The 19,526-nt window shown below is 39.8% G+C and overlaps 1 protein-coding gene across 1 annotated transcript in view; it reads right to left on the minus strand.

Moving 5' to 3' along the window:
* The window catches only part of IL1RAPL2 (interleukin 1 receptor accessory protein like 2), a 560,200-nt gene that overhangs the window by 486,498 nt on the left and 54,176 nt on the right, over positions 1-19,526 (minus strand). Inside the window, exon 4 of the mRNA XM_070366574.1 lies at positions 14,659-14,812. Within this exon, the coding sequence (XP_070222675.1) occupies positions 14,659-14,812 (154 nt within the window). The remainder of the gene's footprint in view (positions 1-14,658; positions 14,813-19,526) is intronic.

Raw genomic sequence — 19,526 nt, forward strand, 5'->3', positions numbered from 1 at the left:
TTTAACAGCAAGGTTTTAGAACAAAGGTGAATTAAAATTCTAGCCCCACCACTTACTAGCTGTGTGATCATAAATGAATATCCTGAGGCTCCATTTCTTCCCTTATAAAGAAAATATCACCAACTTTTTTAAGGTTGTTGTGAAATTTGACTGATTGTAAAGTACACTGCCTGACACAGTAAATGGGCATTCTCTGAGCATCTACTCCACTCTGTTGAATCCTGTTCATGGCTAGTCTCCCACTGTTGAATCCAGTTCATGGCTAGTCTCCCACCATATCAAGTTTTGAGTCTTTATCCCTTTACAAGGGTAGCTTGATAGAATATTCTCAGACTTCTCAAACCACTGATTTCAGGTTAGCAGAGAGCAAGGTAGCTGAGAATCTCACAGGTGAACATAATGGAACTAGGGAAATCTGTGCTTACAGATCTCAGATACCTATACTTGTAAGAGTCATAAGGCACTTTCTTCCAAAGAACGCCCTCTCGTGCCCCTAACTCAAATCAGAAAAGTCAGCCAAGGAGTCATTGATCACCTCAGGTACTGGAAGAGAGCCACTGGAGCAGAACTGGCCTAGACTGGGCATGTTTGCCACATCCTGCGGCCACATGCTCTAACTTGCTCACCTCTAGCCCTCCAAGCTTGTCTCCTGTACAGCTACTTGTGAAATAATCCCACAGGAATGAATGCTGTCACAGCCCTTGACTGTGCAGAGAAACAGAAGTGCCTTTCTGCTGATGGGACAGTTTAACAGTGTTCGTTCATCTCCCTGTAGGGCATAGACACATGGCACAAACATTTTCCTAGGACAGAGACTAGAAATCTCTTTGAACCTGGCTGTCCCCAATAGGGTTAAGAGATAACACTGTGTCACGCATGTGCTCAGTCTCTCAGTCATGTCCAACTCTTTGTGACCCCATGAACTGTATAGCCCACCAGCCTCCTCTGTCCATGGGATTTCCCAGGCAAGAATACTGGAGTGGGTTGCTACTTCCTCCTCCAGGGGATCTTCCTGACCCAGGGATTGAACCTGCATCTCCTGCATCCTTCTGCACTGGCAGGCAGATTCTTTACCACTGAGCCACCTGGGAAGCCCCAGCTCTGTGTCATAGGTTGAGGCAAAGGGAGAGAAAGGAGAGACAAAATAAGAGTGGAAGAAGAGAAAGGGAAAAAATCAGGTTTTAGATTGATTCAAGGCCCTCCTTTCCACTAATTCTAAGTCGGCTTTTTCTTTCCTCCTTGTCCCTCAAGGTCATGAGTAGAGCTGACCTTGTTTCTAGAAGGAGCAAACAGCCACCTGCTGGGTATGAATTGTGGCACTCTGGGAAAGGCCGCCCATAGGCAATGAAAAGCTGCCAGAAATTCCCACTATTAGTCATGCCTGTGAGTTACAGGATTGAAGTATCTATTAACTTGCAAATATGTTTGCTTAGAAGGGAAACATTTTGGCCATAAGCAGTCTTGAATTTATTTCATTGAGATATTAGTCACCCCACCAGAAAGTGAGGGTCTGGGGAGATGGGATACAGAGAAGATAGGACATGAGGACATATAAAAGAGCCGGAGAGGGAAAAAGATGTCATTCGGGGTGGGTGGGGTAGGGTAGGAAAGACCAGGGTGACCCAGGAAAAGAGGGAGGCCTAGGAGGAAAGGTAAAGGAGCTGCTGCAAGCCGGTTTGGGTCATAAGACTTGTGCACCTGCGACTGCAAAAGAACAGTCAATTATGAAATGCACAGTCAGTCATGTGAAAGTTCCCTTAATGTAGCCAAGAACTATTGACTGCTGAGGTCTTACCTCATTAAGTCATAAAAAGGTATAAATGAGATATATTCCCATGTGATAATCAGGATACCGACATTCAGAGCATGCTAACTGGCTGCTCAGATGGAACAGGAAGGAGAGAGAACACACACCAGTGATTTGTTCCCCTCTGTGCTTCACATGCCACCGCTTCAGGGCAGCTCTAAGGTGGGTGCTTTATCCCCAGGGCCCTTCATTTATCTGAAACATTTGAGACCAACTTGCTTCATCATCTAAATTGCTCTTCTCTGGAAGGTGATCAATTTGTCAGTACCCCTCTTGTAGTATTACATCCATAAATTGTGCCCTTCACTCTCCACTTGGATTGACCAGTCTATTGGATCCTGTGATTAGGACAGCTTCTGAGTGCTATTCCCATTTAGTCTATTAACTGTTCCCCAAACCACTTAAAGATTTTTTTTCCCCATTTGTTGCTGGAAATGGAAATAGGGAGCAGAGTCTGCACCAGCCAGTCAGTCACTTGTTTAAAAGTGCTACTGAGTGAAATCCCTTAAGGCAAAGGTCACGAATAGGCAGTCTCCAAATAGAATTTAGCCCACAGGCATATTTTATTTGAGCTTCCATAGTGACTCAGATGGTAAAGAATCTGCTTGCAGTACAAGAGACATGGGTTCAATCCCTATCTGGGGGATCAGGAAGATCCCCTGGAGAAAGGAATTAACCATTCCATTCCAGTACTCTTGCCTGGAGAATTCCATGGACAGAAGAGCCTGGCAGGCTCTATGGGGTCACAAAGAGTCAGACATGACTGAGTGACTACTGCTAACACTACTACTACTACTATAATGTTTTATTTGGTCCACACAGTGCTTAACAAGCAAGGGATTTTCACACAAAAATCCAGACTTCTAGCATATCTTCAAAAATTAGAGAGCCTAGCAGCACTGGATCCTCAATTTCATATAACAGCAATCAGACAGGGCTGAGTTGGTACTGCTAAGACTCTCCCCAACTTGCCCCTCCCTGTGGCTTCACACAGTCACTCAGGTAGATGACCTGCCTGGCTGCTAGAAGCATTTAAGTATTGATTAGGGAATTTCCCCTTCACTGGCTTAGATTCAGCCATCAGCATTAAATGCTTTTCCTTTTACAGAAGGAATTGAATCAGAGCTATTTCTTCTTAAAGCCAAAACAGTGGATTGGCAAATAAGCATTTAAAATAACAGGTTATTTCAGGGATCCATGGGCTACCTTGGTGGTGCAATGCAGGAATCCATCTGCAATGCAGGAGACAGGAGTTCAATCCCTGGATCAGGAAGATCCCCTGGAGAAGGAAATGGTAAGCCACTCCAATATTCTTTCCTGGAGAATCCTATGGATAGAGAAGGCTGACAGGCTACAGTCCATGAGGTCACAAAGAGTCAGACAGGACTCAGTGACTGAACATGAACGTGCACAGAATACAGAATACCATAGACCTGAGCTCTGAAGCACCATCTTTGGAGTTCTCCTTGGGGTACATCTCTTTTTCTTCTGGCTCAGAACCCAGGGTTAAGGGACTATGGACAGTAGGGTAAGATAGGAAAGTATCGTGTTAGGAATCAGAAGATAGGGGTTCTAGTCCTCACTATGCCATTCACCAGCTCCTGGCCCAGGGCAAATGGCTTAAACACTCTGAGCTGAAAAAATTAACTCTGCTGAAAAATATGAATAATGATAACAACAACATTCTTTGCTGCCAACTCTATAAAGTTCTGTGAGAAATAGAATGAGATCTCAGAAGTGAAACTGTTTCGAAATCATAAAGTTCTCTACAAATACAAAGTTGTCTTATTTGTACCCAACTGAAGCCATCATCAATGAAATAAACACCCAACCCATCCATGCTACATATAATGTCTGAGTACTTACTATGTGCTCAACATGTGGGGACATGGAAAAGAATCAGTCAACAAATCCCTCCTTAAGGAGCTTAGAGACTAGTTGAGCAAATAAGATAAACAACAGAAAACAAGATTATAATTGTAACATAAAGTTAATGCCTGTTAAGTATCTTATTGGAACTGTTAATATTGATACAGTCATCAGTAGGATGCCAATAGACTAGGTACTTACTTGACTACTCACTTAACTTTTTTATTTTTTGCATTTTGTTCTATGAAACAGCATTCTCAGATACTCTCAACCAGGGTAAAAAGGGTTATGTGGTCTTAAAAGTTTAGAAAATTATTTAGAAACAGTTTTAAATAATTATTTAATTTAACTTAATAATAATTTAAATAAGTATTTAAGTTATTCAATTATTTAAGTTATTAAATAATTATTTAGAAAAAGTTTTCAAAAAATTATAATACATATTAGAATATCATATGCAGTAAGATGCCTCAAAATGCCTTGCAAAAAGAAAAGCCATATAAGTTTGACCCAGCAGATTAACACATTGCCACAGAACCTCTCTCTATTCCCCTCTCGTCCTTTCCTTTCTCTCTGAAAAATAACTACTAAAATCTCTTAGAATTGGAGCTCCATAGAATACAGTTGGAGAAACACTATTTGTCCTAATGAACACATTTAAAGTTTTCACAAATTTCAAAGGAAACATAATTCTGTTCCTACCCATCTCCTTCAAGAACCACATTAGAGACTTGGATCTTGCATTCCTGGTTGCACAGAGTAGGCCCTGATTTATGTGATAATTATTATCTACATACTGAATCAATGTTGTTTAACTATACTATTCTCCATTGATTAAATAGAGAATAATTAACTTGAAATCATTGCCGTAACTGCAGTGAATCTTAGTGGATTCCATTTTTTCTCAACATGGATTTTCTATTAACAGGGTCATATGGCACCAAAACATACAGCTTGGAAAATTCCATCTTTGGTATATTCTTATTTCTCCTGGCACCACACTGTTACTTGTTTTTCTCCTGGTATCATCCTAAATTCTGAGTTAATTACACCATTACTACTGATCTCATCTAAGGTGCTCATTGACAGCTAAGGATTAAGCTCCAAAATGTCAAGTGTATTCTTTCTGGGGTTATCTAAATTCAACCTGAAGGAGGAAACAGACAGAAGAGGCTTTATCTTGAAAGCAGGACTCCATCTTGGGCTGGACTGTGGACTTTGAGCTATATGCTCAGTATCAATGGAAATAACATACCAACTGGAAAACCAGGCCCCCAGAAGGAAGAGTCCCAGGGCTAGTACCTGGACTCTCTGTCACCTAAAAGAATACCCTAAGTATCTGTGTAACCGAATAGAATCATAAATTCTATCTATACTTATTGGGGTATGACCACAGGCCTATTGATAATTGTCCACTGTTAACTACCTAGGCTTAAAGCATATGAATCACAAGTTAACTTTGACTCTATCTTTCTTTTCCCTTTGTTCAGACTAGTTTCAGGGAATTTGGGGAGGTGGGATTGGGCACGTACACTTAGGGTATATAAGGTTTTCACAAAAGCTGGTCGGGGTCCTTGGCTAAGAGGAGACTCTGCCTTGGGCCCACTGGTGTAACAAACTGCACTCCACTATCTGCATTGTCCTTCTGAGTGAGTTTGTTTCCCGGAACACATGGCTACAACAAACGAGGGACTTATTGAAGACCAAACAGTTAATGTCCAAAAAGGACATCATAGTAGAATGGTGCACAGTGTGATCAATATTTTGATATATGTTTCAATGTACATAATACATATTGATGGATGAAATTGTATGGTTACTCTTTGGTGATGTTTGAAAAGTTATATTTGAGAGTTAGAAAGACCTAGATTCATATCTGTACTTGGCCCATTACAAAGTATGTGACCTTTAGACATAAGTTCACCTCTCTGTGTTTAGTCTCATCTTCTATAAAATGGGGGAAATAATAATGTCCACTCTCATATGGTCGTTGTGATGAATAAATGAGAAAATGAATGAAATATACTAAGCACAATGTCTGCTACATGGTGAGCTGTCAATAGACATTAGCTCTCTGGGGGCCCCTAATCTGATTACTTAGTTGTTGGCTCAGAAATCATTTCTCTTGTTGTATTATTATCACTCAGTCAGAATCTCCACTTTTTAAATTCCCCCAACTCTCCACCAAATCTCTAAACTCTACTGTTTGTCCTAAAACCATTCTCACCCCAGTGGCTCAGGATTAACAATGGAAGCATAAACGAGCCAGAGTTCAGGAAAAGTCTGTTTTCAAATCTGATGCAAAACTACTTCCTCTATGTGTAAATAGATGCCATTCTCCACACCAAAGGAAGATTATTCTAACAGGCTATGCAGTCTAACTGACATCTGTAACAATGTACTACAGTTGGTTTTAACTTTGCAAAGTGAAATTAAAAGCATTTACTGAAGCCATGGATTTGAAAATCTTCACCAAAGACTTCCACTTTGCAATTTAACCAAGCTTTGTATATCCAGATTGATTTGCTGCTATTGCTTATAGTAATCTAGCAGCAAATCTTTGTAACCTATTCATAGAATAAACCTCTCTTTCCAACCATGACAATCAGACACCAATGGGTTAAGAAATCTCTTATCCCTAATAACTAAAGAGTCTTAAATCAGGAACTCTAAAGCTGTTTAAAAGAATCAGGAGTAGAGGCATTATTTGCATATTTCCCCAGAGAACAGGTTAATGTTTATCCTAAATAGTCAATATGCATTTCTAAAACGCTACATAAAATAATGTATTTGTGAATGATTTGTCAGGTGAAGGGTGAATTATATTCTAAATACAGTTAATTAGTGTTGGCTTCCTGCTTGGGTTCATTTTGGGAGCTCCTGTAATTTATGACTGTCTTTGACCTTCTCAAGGCAGACATTCTCCTTTATTATAATAGGAAACCTTAGCCCATAGGGCTTCCCTTGTGGCTCAGCAGGTAAAGAGTCCGCCTGCAATGTGGGAGACCTGGGTTCAATCCCTGGGTTGGGAAGATCCCCTGGAGAAGGGAACGGCTGCCCATTCCAGTACTCTGGCCTAGAGCATACTATACAGTCCATGGGGTCGTCCTGGTCAGGCACCATAGTAACCATTTGCATGAGTTGTTTTATGACAGGAGATCCTGATAAGGAATATGGAACTAATAAGCCACCACCAACCGGAAGAGTTCGGGAAGGGTCTAAAGGAGACACAGCGTGTCCGTCCACTTCCCAGAATCCCTCTTGCTAGCATCCATCTGGCTGAGCGATGCGTGCACCACCAGGAAAGACTCTGAATTAGAATGATTGGCCAAAGACCACCCAGAAACTAATCCCATCACCATAGAACCCGAGACTGCAAGCCATGAGGCAGAGCAGTTCTCCTGGGTTCCCTTACCCTGCTGCTCTCCACCCGGGCGCCCTTTCCCAATAAAATCTCTTGCTTTGTCAGCACATGTGTCTCCTCCAACAATTCATTTCCGATTGTTAGACAAGAGCCCAGTTTCGGGCCCTGGAAGGGGTCCCCCTTCCTGCAACACTGCTGCTGCTGCTAAGTCGCTCCAGTCCTGCCCGACCCTGTGCGACCCCATAGACGGCAGCCTACCCAGCGCCACTGTCCCCGGATTCTCCAGGCAAGAGTACTGGAGTGGTTGCCATTTCATTCTCCCCAGGTGGCGCTAGTGGTAAAGAATCCGCCTGCCAATGTAGGACATGCAAGAGATGTGGTTCAATCCCTGGCTGGGAAGATCCCCTGGAGGAGGGCATGGCAACTTATTCCTATTCTTGCCCGGAGAATGCCATGGACAGAGGTGTCTGTCAGGCTACAATCCATAGGGTCGTAAAGAGTCAAACAAAACTGAGGGATTGAACACACACATACAGTCCATTATCTTGCTCACCCTCTCCCACTCCTCTTTTCCTCCTTCTTCTGTTATCACCTGTTTTACATTCTCATATAATCAACCTTCCCTTCTCTCCCGCACAAAATTCAATGTGAGAATAAAGGGGAAAAAAAAATCTTAGCAAAAACCACCTGAAATATGCTGTGGGAAACTGTTCGTTGTTGGCATCTTTGGCAAATGACCTAAATACGGTATTATATACATGTCTATATGTTGTTAAACCACCCCCTATTCATCTGCAGCCTCCAAAAGAATAAAAAGAAATGTCTATAATAACACCGTACAAGTCTGCTATGATTTAAATACTAAAAGTATTACAGAAAAGTTGCATTTTAACAAAATCCTAGTAAAATGCAGTAGGAGAGCAGATTATTTAAATAAATCTTATGACAAAATCTTTTATATTGAAAAAATCATTTCATAAAGCCAATGATTACCTTCTAACTAATCAGTTTTGAATAACTGGATCTTTTTTTTTATAACTCATCTATTTAAAGCAAGTAACTCCAGTACTTTGGCCACCTCATGCGAAGAGTTGACTCATTGGAAAAGACTCTGATGCTGGGAGGGATTGGGGGCGGAGAAGAAGGAGATGACAGAGGATGAGATGGCTGTATGGCATCACTGACTCGATGGACATGAGTCTGGGTGAACTCCGGGAGCTGGTGATGGACAGGGAGGCCTGGTGTGCTGCGATTCATGGGGTCGCAAAGAGTCGGACACGACTGAGCGACTGAACTGAACTGAACACCAATAGACTTTAAGAGAACACTTGCTTCACTGAAGAAATATTTCTCAGGTTTATAAATTTAAAAAACAGCCAGAAATTCATCTTTCAAAACTTGCATAGTTGCAATACACAATCTTAAAAATCTCTATCTACCTGATTTTGTAATAAAGCAATCTTATGAATTTTGTATTAAAATTCCTAGCCCATGCCTGCATATTGCTAAACTCAAAACAAGTATGAGCAAGTTACTCTTTAAATAATTCCAGCATTATATTTTGAAATATGAGAGGACAATCTGTTAATTCCTCTTTAATCAAGGAAAGGAAGACTAATACAATTAGACAATATTGCAGCAGCAGCAGCAGCAAATAAAAATTAATCTTCACAGAGAAACCTCTTGAACTGCCATACCAAGAAGCCATTTTTTTTCTCTGTGTCAAGTATAACATTTAAACTGTGTAAATAAATACATCAACTTGATATTTTATTGTATGAACAATGGCCCAAGGATAAGTTTGAATTATTTTTTTCTAGTATGTAATACATACAAGGTACATTTTTATTTAAATAGAAAATAAATAACTGTTTCAGTGGCTGAGGTTTTATCCTCACCCTCCCTTTACAGATTTTCCTTAATGACCAAAACTCTATTTTCATAATGAAGGAGGAAATAGAATAGGCTCCATCTTGAAAGCAGGACTCCATCTTGGGCTGGACTGTGGACTTTGAGCTATATGCCCAGTATCTGTGGAAATGACATACCAACTGGAAAACCAGACCCCCCAGATGGAAGAGCCCCAGGGCTCGTACCTAGACTCTCACCTAAAAGAATACCCTAAGTATCTGTGTAACCAAATAGAATCATAATTCTATTATGCTTATTGGGGTATGACCACAGGCCTATTGATAATTGTCCACTGTTAACTACCTAGGCTTAAGGCATATGAATCACAAGTTAACTTTGATTGTATCTTTCTTTTCCTTTGTTCAGACTAGTTTCAGAGAATTTAGGGAGGTGGCTTTGAGCACGTACACTTAGCGTATATAAGGTTTTCACAAAAACTGGTTGGGGTCCTTGGCTAAGAGGAGGCTCTGCCTTGGGCCCACTGGTGTAATAAACTGCACTCCACTATCTGCATTGTCCTTCTGAGTGAGTTTGTTTCCCGGAATGTGTGGCTACAACAATAACAGCTCTTAGGAGCTTAGGTGAAACAATTTGGGGCCTATAAAAATTAATTTTGGGGTATGTGTGTGTGTGTGCATGTGTGTGTCTGTGTGTATATATGTGTGTATGAACTAACATGCTTACAAGAGAATGAAACCTGTGACTGACTTCTTTAGCATCATTCCCTCAGCTAACATTTCTCAAAGCATGATCCTTGAAAGGCATACAAAAGAGTCCCCAGGACAGAAAGTTAAATTCCCAGTCTCACTGACGTACTATATTAGTATCTGGAGGAGATTAATGGGAATCTGTATTTAAGGCATCTCAATTTTACCACCCCTGGGTTTTCCCATGTGGTTCTGATGCACATTAAAGTCTAAAAAATTCTGAGAGGTAGAGTTCAGGTGAACTTTTAAATCCCTAGTTCAACGCTTTTGAAATTTTAGCATAAGTGAATTAACACCTTATAAGACACCCCAAATAAGTACCTCCAGTTCAACTTTTCCAGAATCTACAAATAAAGAAACAAATATATTGTCACCATAATCCAATAGATGAAAGCATAAAAGAGGTTTGGTGTATACTTTATTCTGGTCTGACTTAAAATATAAGCCAAACACTAGAACGTGACAAAGTTTGCCAAATGACTCCCAAATGGAAGTGTTCTGAAAGCATTTGATAAGAATTCTGTGATTCTGGTTAAAGTGATGGTACTGCAAGGATCTGTGCATGATCAGGTCCCTTATTAATGATGTAAAACTGCCTATGATAGATTCTTCTGCATGAATGAGGCAGAAGTCTAGTTCATACTGAGGAAATCAGAAATTAAACAAAAGCAGATCTTTGCTATTTGAGATTGGCCTGATATGGTACTTATTTTGAAAGCTCATGGGGGAAGCAAAATATAATGCTAATCAAAATAATAACTCAAACTTTCACAGGAGGCACTTTATAAACTCAGACTAAGAATGATTATTACATATGCATACTTTATAAAGTATGTATATATTAAAAATTAATAAAATATATTTTTACACTTTTGTTAATATTCAGAATTTAAAAAAAGGTGAAAAAGAAACTAGTTGACTCTCAAGGATGAAAAACTTAATTAAATATATGAGTCATAGAAATGAACTTACCAAGCAAGTATCATTTTTAGTAGACTGATTTTAACACTATCCCCCCAAAGTCAGCTAGCTAGATATAAACAAAAAATACTGTAGAAGAAAATACGTATTCCTAACAGTAATGAGAATATGCTATAACTAATCAACTAGTTGATGTCAACATTAGACAGTTAAATGAATAACACTCGAGTACATTAGTAGTAAGTTAATTACTGCAATCAATATTAACACTTTTCTGGATAATGTCAAATTTTACCATGGCTCAGATTTTATCCAAAATACAAAATATGTGTATGCAAATTCTTACATACCAGGCCTCCCTGTCCATCAACAATTGGAGTTTACTCAAACTCATTTCCACTGAATCGGTGATGCCATCCAATCATCTCATCCTCTGTCAGCCCCTTCTCCTCCCACCTTCAATCTTTCCCAGCATCAGGGTCTTTTCCAGTGAGTCAGTTCTTTGCATCAAGTATTGGATGGCCAAGGTATTGGAGTTTCAGCTTCAACATCAGTCCTTCCAATGAATGCTCAGGACTGATTTCCTTTAGGATGGACTGGTTGGATCTCCTTGCAGTCCAAGGGACACTCAAGAAGAAAATGAGTCCAGACTTGCTCAGAAACTATTGTAGGTGCAATTTCTGTCACAGTTTCTTAAGGTCCATCACACCCACTGTCAGGGCTAACTTATGGTATTAGGTTTTGTTCCATTTTGCTGAAAATCAATTTCTATTATTCTCCACCAGCTAACAATTTTCTGAGTCTTTTTCTTCCATTATGAGAAGATTACTAATTTACACTTCAATTGTACTTCAGATATTAAATACATGTGCTGTGCTTAGTCACTTAGTCATGTCTGACTATTTGTGACCCCATGGACTGTAGCCCACCAGGCTCCTCTGTCCATGGGGATTCTCCAGGCAAGGATACTGGAGTGGGTTGCCATGTCCTCCTCTAGGGGATCTTCCCAACCCAGGGATCAAACCCACGTCTCCTGCACTGCAAGTGGATTCTTCACCATTTGAGCCACCAGGGAAGCCCATTGTGTGTGTATGTATGTATACACACACACACACACACACATATGTACACGCTATTCATTTGGAGTTGCTACAATTAAGAATCATGAGAACCTCACAGTAACATCACTTATTTATGAGCAATTCTGTATAAATGATATTTTGGATTCAGTTCAAGATGATTTCATTCCAAGAGCCCAACAGCACCACATTCTGAGGCAGCCTTCACCTTACAAGGAGATTCCACATATAGGTTAAGTCCACATTCTAAACTGGTTCCAGTATATCTTTCCTGAAATGCTTAGTAATCATCAGTGATACCCTAAAGAGTTTAGACCCTTACATAAAAGTGGAGAACAGATATGCAGCAGCTGGTACCATGTTCCCTAAATTAATTGCCCATATTCCACATAGAACTAACACCCAAAAAAGATCTCCTTTTCATTATAGGGGACTGGAATGCAAAAGTAGGAAGTCAAGAAACACCTGGAGTAACAGGCAAATTTGCCCTTGGAGTACAAAATGAAGCAGGGCAAAGGCTAATAGAGTTCTGCCAAGAGAACACACTGATCATAGCAAAGACACTCTTCCAACAACATAAGAGAAGATTCTACACATGGACATCACCGGATGGTCGACACCAAAATCTGATTATATTCTTTGCAGCCAAAGATGGAGAAGCTCTATACAGTCAGCAAAAACAAGACTGGGAGCTGACTGTGGCTCAGATCATGAACTCCTTATTGCCAAATTCAGACAGAAATTGAAGAAAGTGGAGAAAACCACTAGACCATTCAAGTATGACCTAAATCAAATCCCTTATGACTATACAGTGGAAGTGAGAAATAGATTTAAGGGACTAGATTTGATAGAGTGCTTGATGAACTATGGATGGAGGTTTGTGACATTGTACAGAAAACAGGAATCAAGACCATCCCCAAGAAAAATAAATACAAAAAAGCAAAATGGAGGTCTGAGGAGGCCTTACAAATGGTGGTGAAAAGAATAGAAGTGAAAAACAAAGGAGAAAAGAAAAGATATACCCATTTGCATGCAGAGTTCCAAAGAATAGCAAGGAGAGATAAGAAAGCATTCCTCAGCGATCAATGCAAAGAAATAGAGGAAAACAACAAAATGGGAAAGACTAGAGGTCTCTTCAAGAAAATGAGAGATACCAAGGGAAAATTTCATGCAAAGATGGGCACAATAAAGGACAGAAATGGTAGGGATCTTATAGAAGCAAGAGATATTAAGAAGAGGTGGCAAGAATACACAGAATAACTATACAAAAAAGATCTTCATGACCCAGATAATCACGATGGTGTGATCACTCACCTAGAGCCAGACATCCTGGAATATGAAGTCAAGTGGGCCTTAGGAAGCATCACTATGAACAAAGTAGAGGTGATGGAATTCCAGTTGAGCTATTTCAAATCCTGAAATATTGCTGTTAAAGTGTTGCACTCAATATGTCAACAAATTTGGAAAACTCAGCAGTGGCCACAGGACTGGAAAAGGTCAGTTTTCATTCCAATCCCAAAGAAAGGCAATGCCAAAGAATGCTCAAACTACTGCACAATTGCACTCATCTCACACGCTAGTAAAATAATGTTTAACATTATCCAAGCCAGGCTTCAGCAATACGTGAACTGTGAACTTCCAGATGTTCAAGCTGGTTTTAGAAAAGGCAGAGGAACCAGAGATCAAATTGCCAACATCCATCTTGCATCAAAAAAGCAAGAGAGTTCCAGAAAAACGTCTATTTCTGCTTTACTGACTATGCCAAAGCCTTTGACTGTGTGGATCACAATAAACTGTGGAAAATTCTGAAAGAGATGGGAATACCAGACCACCTGACCTGCCTCTTGAGAAACCTGTATGCAGGTCAGGAAGCAACAGTTAGAACTGGACATGGAACAACAGACTGGTTCCAAAATAGGAAAAGGAGTACCTCAAGGCTGTATATTGTCACCCTGCTTATTTAACTTATATGCAGAGTACATCATGAGAAACGCTGGGCTGGACAAAGCACAAGCTGGAATCAAGATTGCCAGGAGAAATATCAATACTTCAGATATGCAGATGACACCACCCTTATGGTAGAAAGTGAAGAAGAACAAAAGAGCCTCTTGATGAAAGTGAAAGAGAAGAGTGAAAAAGTTGGCTTAAAGCTCAACATTCAGTAAACTAAGATCATGACATCTGCTTTCATCACTTCATGGAAAATAGATGGGGAAACAGTGGAAACAGTGGCTGACTTTGTTTTTCTGGGCTCCAAAATCACTGCAGATGGTGATTGCAGCCATGAAATTAAAAGATGCTTACTCCTTGGAAGGAAAGTTATGACCAACCTAGACAACATATTGAAAAGCAGAGACATAACTTTGTCAACAAAGGTCCGTCTAGTCAAAGCTATGGTTTTTCCAGTAGTCATGTATGGATGTGAGAGTTGGACTACAAAGAAAGCTGAGCACTGAAGAATTGATGTTTTTGAACTGTGGTGTTGGAGAAGACTCTTGAGTGTCCCTTGGACTGCAAGGAGATCCACCCAGTCCATCCTAAAGGAGATCAGTCCTCAGTGTTCATTGGAAGGACTGATGTTGAAGCTGAAACTCCAATACTTTGTCCACCTGATGAGAAGAATTGACTCATTTGAGAAGACCCTGATGCTGGGAAAGACTGAGGGCAGGAGGAGAAGGGGATAGCAGAGGATGAGATGGTTGGATGGCATCACTGACTCAATGGACATGGGTTTGGGTGAACTTTGGGAGCTGGTGATGGACAGGGTGGCCTGCCGTGCTGCAGTTCATGGGGTCACAGAGTCACACACGACTGAGCGACTGAACTGATTCCACATAGAGCTTAGCACTACAACTTATTAATTGTGACCTTCACAACTATTTCATTTGTAGCTAATGCTAAAGTCACATCAAGTTTACTCTTTGTTTGGAACCTTTTTCTTCCTGTACCGAATTATACTAAAAATCTCATTTGCTATGATTTGGTAAAACCAATGCTTACCTGTAACTTTCAATTCAGTTGTTCTTCTTACAAGTTTTCCTTCATACTTAAGCTCACAAGTGTAATTTCCCCCATCTTCTTCTTGAACCTCCTGGATTAGAAGAGCATTTCCTTTCTGTATTATGATGCTTCTCCACATTTTTGGCTTGCATTCCTGCCGAGAAAATGTTTTCAATTAAGTAAAAAAAAAAAATTATATTACTAAGTCTTAGTAGTCTCAGTTTAGTACTTATACTTTTTTATACTCTTCTCTTTAGTTTTCACAATACATAGCTAGAGTTATGTCAATGAACAGAATACCTCACAAACGCATCATTTTGTATCCAATTGAAACATCACAACTATCATTCTAAGAAACACTTTAAAGGCCTGATCCTAATAGAAGAAAGTCCTTAAAGACACACTGCAAAAACAGAAAAGCATACAAGATCTGCCAATGCAAAAGAGGTAGCGCAGTCACTAAATGGCATTTAGTGCCCTGGTTCTTTCTATATAACAGGGATATGTACTAAGAGTTCTAAGAGGACAGTGTTCACTTAGCAACATAATAGACAACAAGAGAGTCTTAGGCATTATTAAAAACTTCTAATTGGCTTTCACTGGCAGTGATTTCATTACTTCTTATAGTAAAAAACTAATAATAACATTCAAAAATCTCTCTCCTCATAGTTAAGACATCTATTGTGGGGAAATTGAGGGTAGGGAAGGGGGTCAAGAAAATTAAGCTTGAGGAATTCTCTAGAAACATAGCTAGGTAAAATAAGGACACACTTTGATGAAGTAAGGTGATGGAGAAATTACCCACTTACTTTCCGAGTTCAGTGATCTGTGACCAGAGAATAAGATTTGGTTTTTGAGGTCAATTCTTTTGCTCTCCTGATAAGAATGTGTTGCTACTGGAATTGGATTTACTAGAAATGAATAGCTAATACCTTTCCATAGACTGACAGAGATACAATAGCAGAGTATGTAAGAATATTCAAACAAGTGGCTTTGGCTTTTGATAATTTTCTTAGACTACTTTCTACATATTGTTCCAGTTTGTCTACCACACATCTCAAATGTTCAACAAAAGTGGTGGTCAAAAGTTATATAAAGATTGGTGAAGGTGTAGGGGACAGCTGTAAGGGGGTAAATTGAATTGAAAGTCAAGTATTTTATCATTTAAATACTGGATCAATCAGTTAAGGCAATTAAAAAATTTATCATGAGGCAGATGACCTGAATAATAGTTGCAGGCAGATTCTACTTTCCCCCTGGTATATACAATATCTCTTCTACCTCTTCTTCTCCCCACCCTCACTCCTACCCTCTGCACATATATCCTAAATATTGATGCAAAAGTAAAATTGGTACTGACTCTCACTTCGCAGCACTGCTTTTGCATGAGTGTGTACACATGCTCATAAAGTGATTTGGGGGAGTGAGTACCCATTTATTAGTTTTTACTGTAACAAAATTTTTTCTGTGATGATAGCAATTTGGACAACAAAACACAAAAACTGACACTTAAGTTCACAGGTATAATATTTAAGAGATATACTTGCTTCATGTCCAATACAACTACCCACACACATTGTCAGAGAGTAAATAAAAGTAATAGTATCTCGGGTGTCTAGATATAAAACTGCCTCACTCCCTAGGGTCTTTCCAAAGGACACTTAAGGGTCTGTCTGAAATTATATTATGTACCATTCTGGCGAGGTTTATCACCTATATGAGATTTGCTTCTGAGTTAAACCTTGGGATATAAGGTTTCTGGGAAAATGAAGAAGAAAGACTGAATAGAAAGAAAAAAAAGAGTCCAGCTGCCACTACCGTCATACAGTAATAATCCACAATTATTTTCGCATTGCTTCCAACTCTGATAGCCTCAGATTTCTAAAGAATCATTCTGAAGGTCATTAAACAAAAATATTGTCCCTCTGGGAACTTTGATAGGAAAGGGAAATGAAAATGGAGCCGCTTCACTTTCACATAGCAGTAATAGGGGCAGGCAAATGAGTTCACACATTCATTTCATTCAAAGACAAATGGCTTCATTTTCTAATGTCATTTTTTGGGGAGAGTCCATGTGCAATTAGCTCTATTTTCATTTTCTCTGCATACTGCTTTGTTTTTCCCCCACGAATTAATATTTAAAGAGTGTACAGGAATTACAAAATAACTCCTGATGAATAGCGTGGAATCTTCACATGTTCTTTGGGAGAGACACAGATAGTCCCAAATACTTTTCAAATTGTCATCTAGCCTTGTAAAGGATTCTTTGTACCCAATAGAGTTTTTAAAAAAAAACCGTGGCATAGGGAAATGTTATCTTCAAGTCTCCAGCGTTCTGGGACAATGTAGTATACATGAAAAGGCAAAGTGGATTCAGAGCAAGATGGCTCTAGCTTAAAATCTAGGGTTCACCCAAGTTCTGAGATTGAAAAATTTGCTTAACTTCTGTAGGTCTCAGTTTTTTACTATGTGGGGATACTATACACTACCATATGAGCAGCCAGAATCAAGAGGCTTAGAGTTTATTCATTACACTCTTGTCAGGTGACACTATACTTAGTGGTCATCCAGCACAAAGAACGCTTTCCATCCCTAAAGATTTGCAATCCTGGATTATATCTCCTCTAAACCTCTGGCTCTGCTTCGTGAAAACTGGCGCTAATGGACTAATCAAGTAAAAACAAATCTTCACTATTGATTAACCATTCCTCAGCAACATAACACTTTCACCCACTGACAATGTATAGCTCCTAACAGGCCACTCTAAAACTAATCCTAGCAAGTAGGTAGAGAAACTGTATTTTGTTCAGAAGAGCCTTATAGATGGTATCCTACACTGACCAAGCCATCCTTCACAAAGTTATCTCATTGGCTCCTACCCAGGTGTAGATGCCTATATCAAACTTCAGAAGTCCTTCAGGTTTTTTACTCCATTCTTTGTAGCATCTCTTCCCAGCGACTGGCTGCTAGCTTACTGCTGTCGCTGCTTTTGTCTTGCCCCTAATATCCCCATCATCTCTTTCCTATTGGACAGACAACATTATCATACTTCACTCCCCCCCAGACCTGTTTAGTTTTATTCTGACAACCTGGTGGGAGACAAAGTGTGGGCAGCATATAGATCAAGTCTCAAGATGGTTGTTTATCTGAGGCAAGGACAAAGAACCAGAGTTTGGAATGTGAACAGACCCCTGATATTGTTTTCAGTGTGTAATTCCTCTATTATTTAATGCCTTTGAGATCATCAAATTGAACTTCATCAACTGGAAGCTTTCATTGTTTGGCTGGAGGTCCCTAAGCTTAATAAACAGCTTCAGTTTGTGGCCCAGTTGCCCCTTCATAGAACAGTTTGCTATAGGACATCCTTGCTCAGTCAACATCAACCTTCAAAGTGAAGCTTTCTGGCACTTCCCTGGTGGTACAGTGGTTAAGAACCTGCCTTGCAACGAAGGGGACAGGAATACAGTCCCTGGTTGGGGAACTAAGATCCCACATGCCACAGAGCAACTAAGCCCATGCACCACGGCTACTGAGCCCTTGTACCACAACCAGAGTCCGTACACCACAACAAAAGACCCTGCACAATGAAGATCCTGCATGCTGCAATGAAGACCTGACACAGCCAAGTAAATAAATAATTGATATATGACAGAAATCAAACAAATATTATAAAGCAATCATCAATCATTTTAAAAATAAATAAAGTTTTAAAAAAGGGAAAAAAATATAAATCCCAGCTTCCTTCCATTCCTCCTAGCCTTCCCAAATGGCATATGTCACTTGCCAACAGTTGCTATATTGGGAGCCTATGAAATTCAAAAGAAACATCCATGGACCAAGCCCCTTGAAGTTGCCAGTCACATTTGGATCTTGGAGTTCCCATACTGAAATATTCCCCACTACATTCACAGTCTGTTTCTGAGAGAGCATCATCACACCCACAGGTGTATTTCCATCAGCTTCATTTGTTAGGCATGGTTACTTCAGTTCTTTTTAGAGCACAGGACTCATTTCTCATAGTAAGAATACCAGGAAGAGTCATTTAAATATTTATTCTGATTCTGAAGTACAGACACAAAGCATCTGTGCAACCATAAGGCAATCACATAAACACTGGTGCTCTTCAAATACCTAGCACCCATTCCCTCAGACCCAACTTCTCTCCTTTCCTCTGGAGATTGGAATATTCCACAGAGCCACCTAGGCTTCTGCCTAACAATTTGAAGGAAACCAGAACTTTCTTTACACATTAAAGATTGAAGAGGTAGGAACACAATGGTGAATTGGGTATCAATTTTGCACTTGCACTCCAAATGCCTAGGATAACCCACTGCAGGGAGTCTTTCCCCTCCCTAGCTCTGTTTCTCAAAAGAAAGCTTTTGAGCTTTCCCCCTCAAAAGCTCTATTTCTCTATCTTCACAGTCCTAATGGTAAAGTTGGTACCTCCACAGTGGTTCAGTATAAATTCCATATTCAAATACTTGGGATGTAATCTCAAGTTATATGTTCTTGAGCATGCTACTTAACCAATCTAAGTCTCAGGTGTTTCATCTATTTTTTAAAAAGTTGGTGATATATGGCAAAACCAATACAATATTGTAAAGCAATTAGCCTCCAATTAAAATAAATAAATTTATATTTTAAAAAGTTGGTGATAATAATAATATTTACTGCTAAGTCACTTCAGTCGTGTCTGACTCTGTGCGACCCCATAGATGGCAGCCCACCAGGCTCCCCCATCCCTGGGATTCTCAAGGCAAGAACACTGGAGTGGGTTGCCATTTCCTTCTCCAATGCATGAAAGTGAAAAGTGAAAGTGAAGTCGCTCAGTCATGTCTGACTCTTAGCAACCCCATGGACTGTAGCCC

Source organism: Bos mutus, chromosome X, assembly GCF_027580195.1.
Source record: "Bos mutus isolate GX-2022 chromosome X, NWIPB_WYAK_1.1, whole genome shotgun sequence".
Classification (NCBI taxonomy): Eukaryota; Metazoa; Chordata; class Mammalia; order Artiodactyla; family Bovidae; genus Bos; species Bos mutus.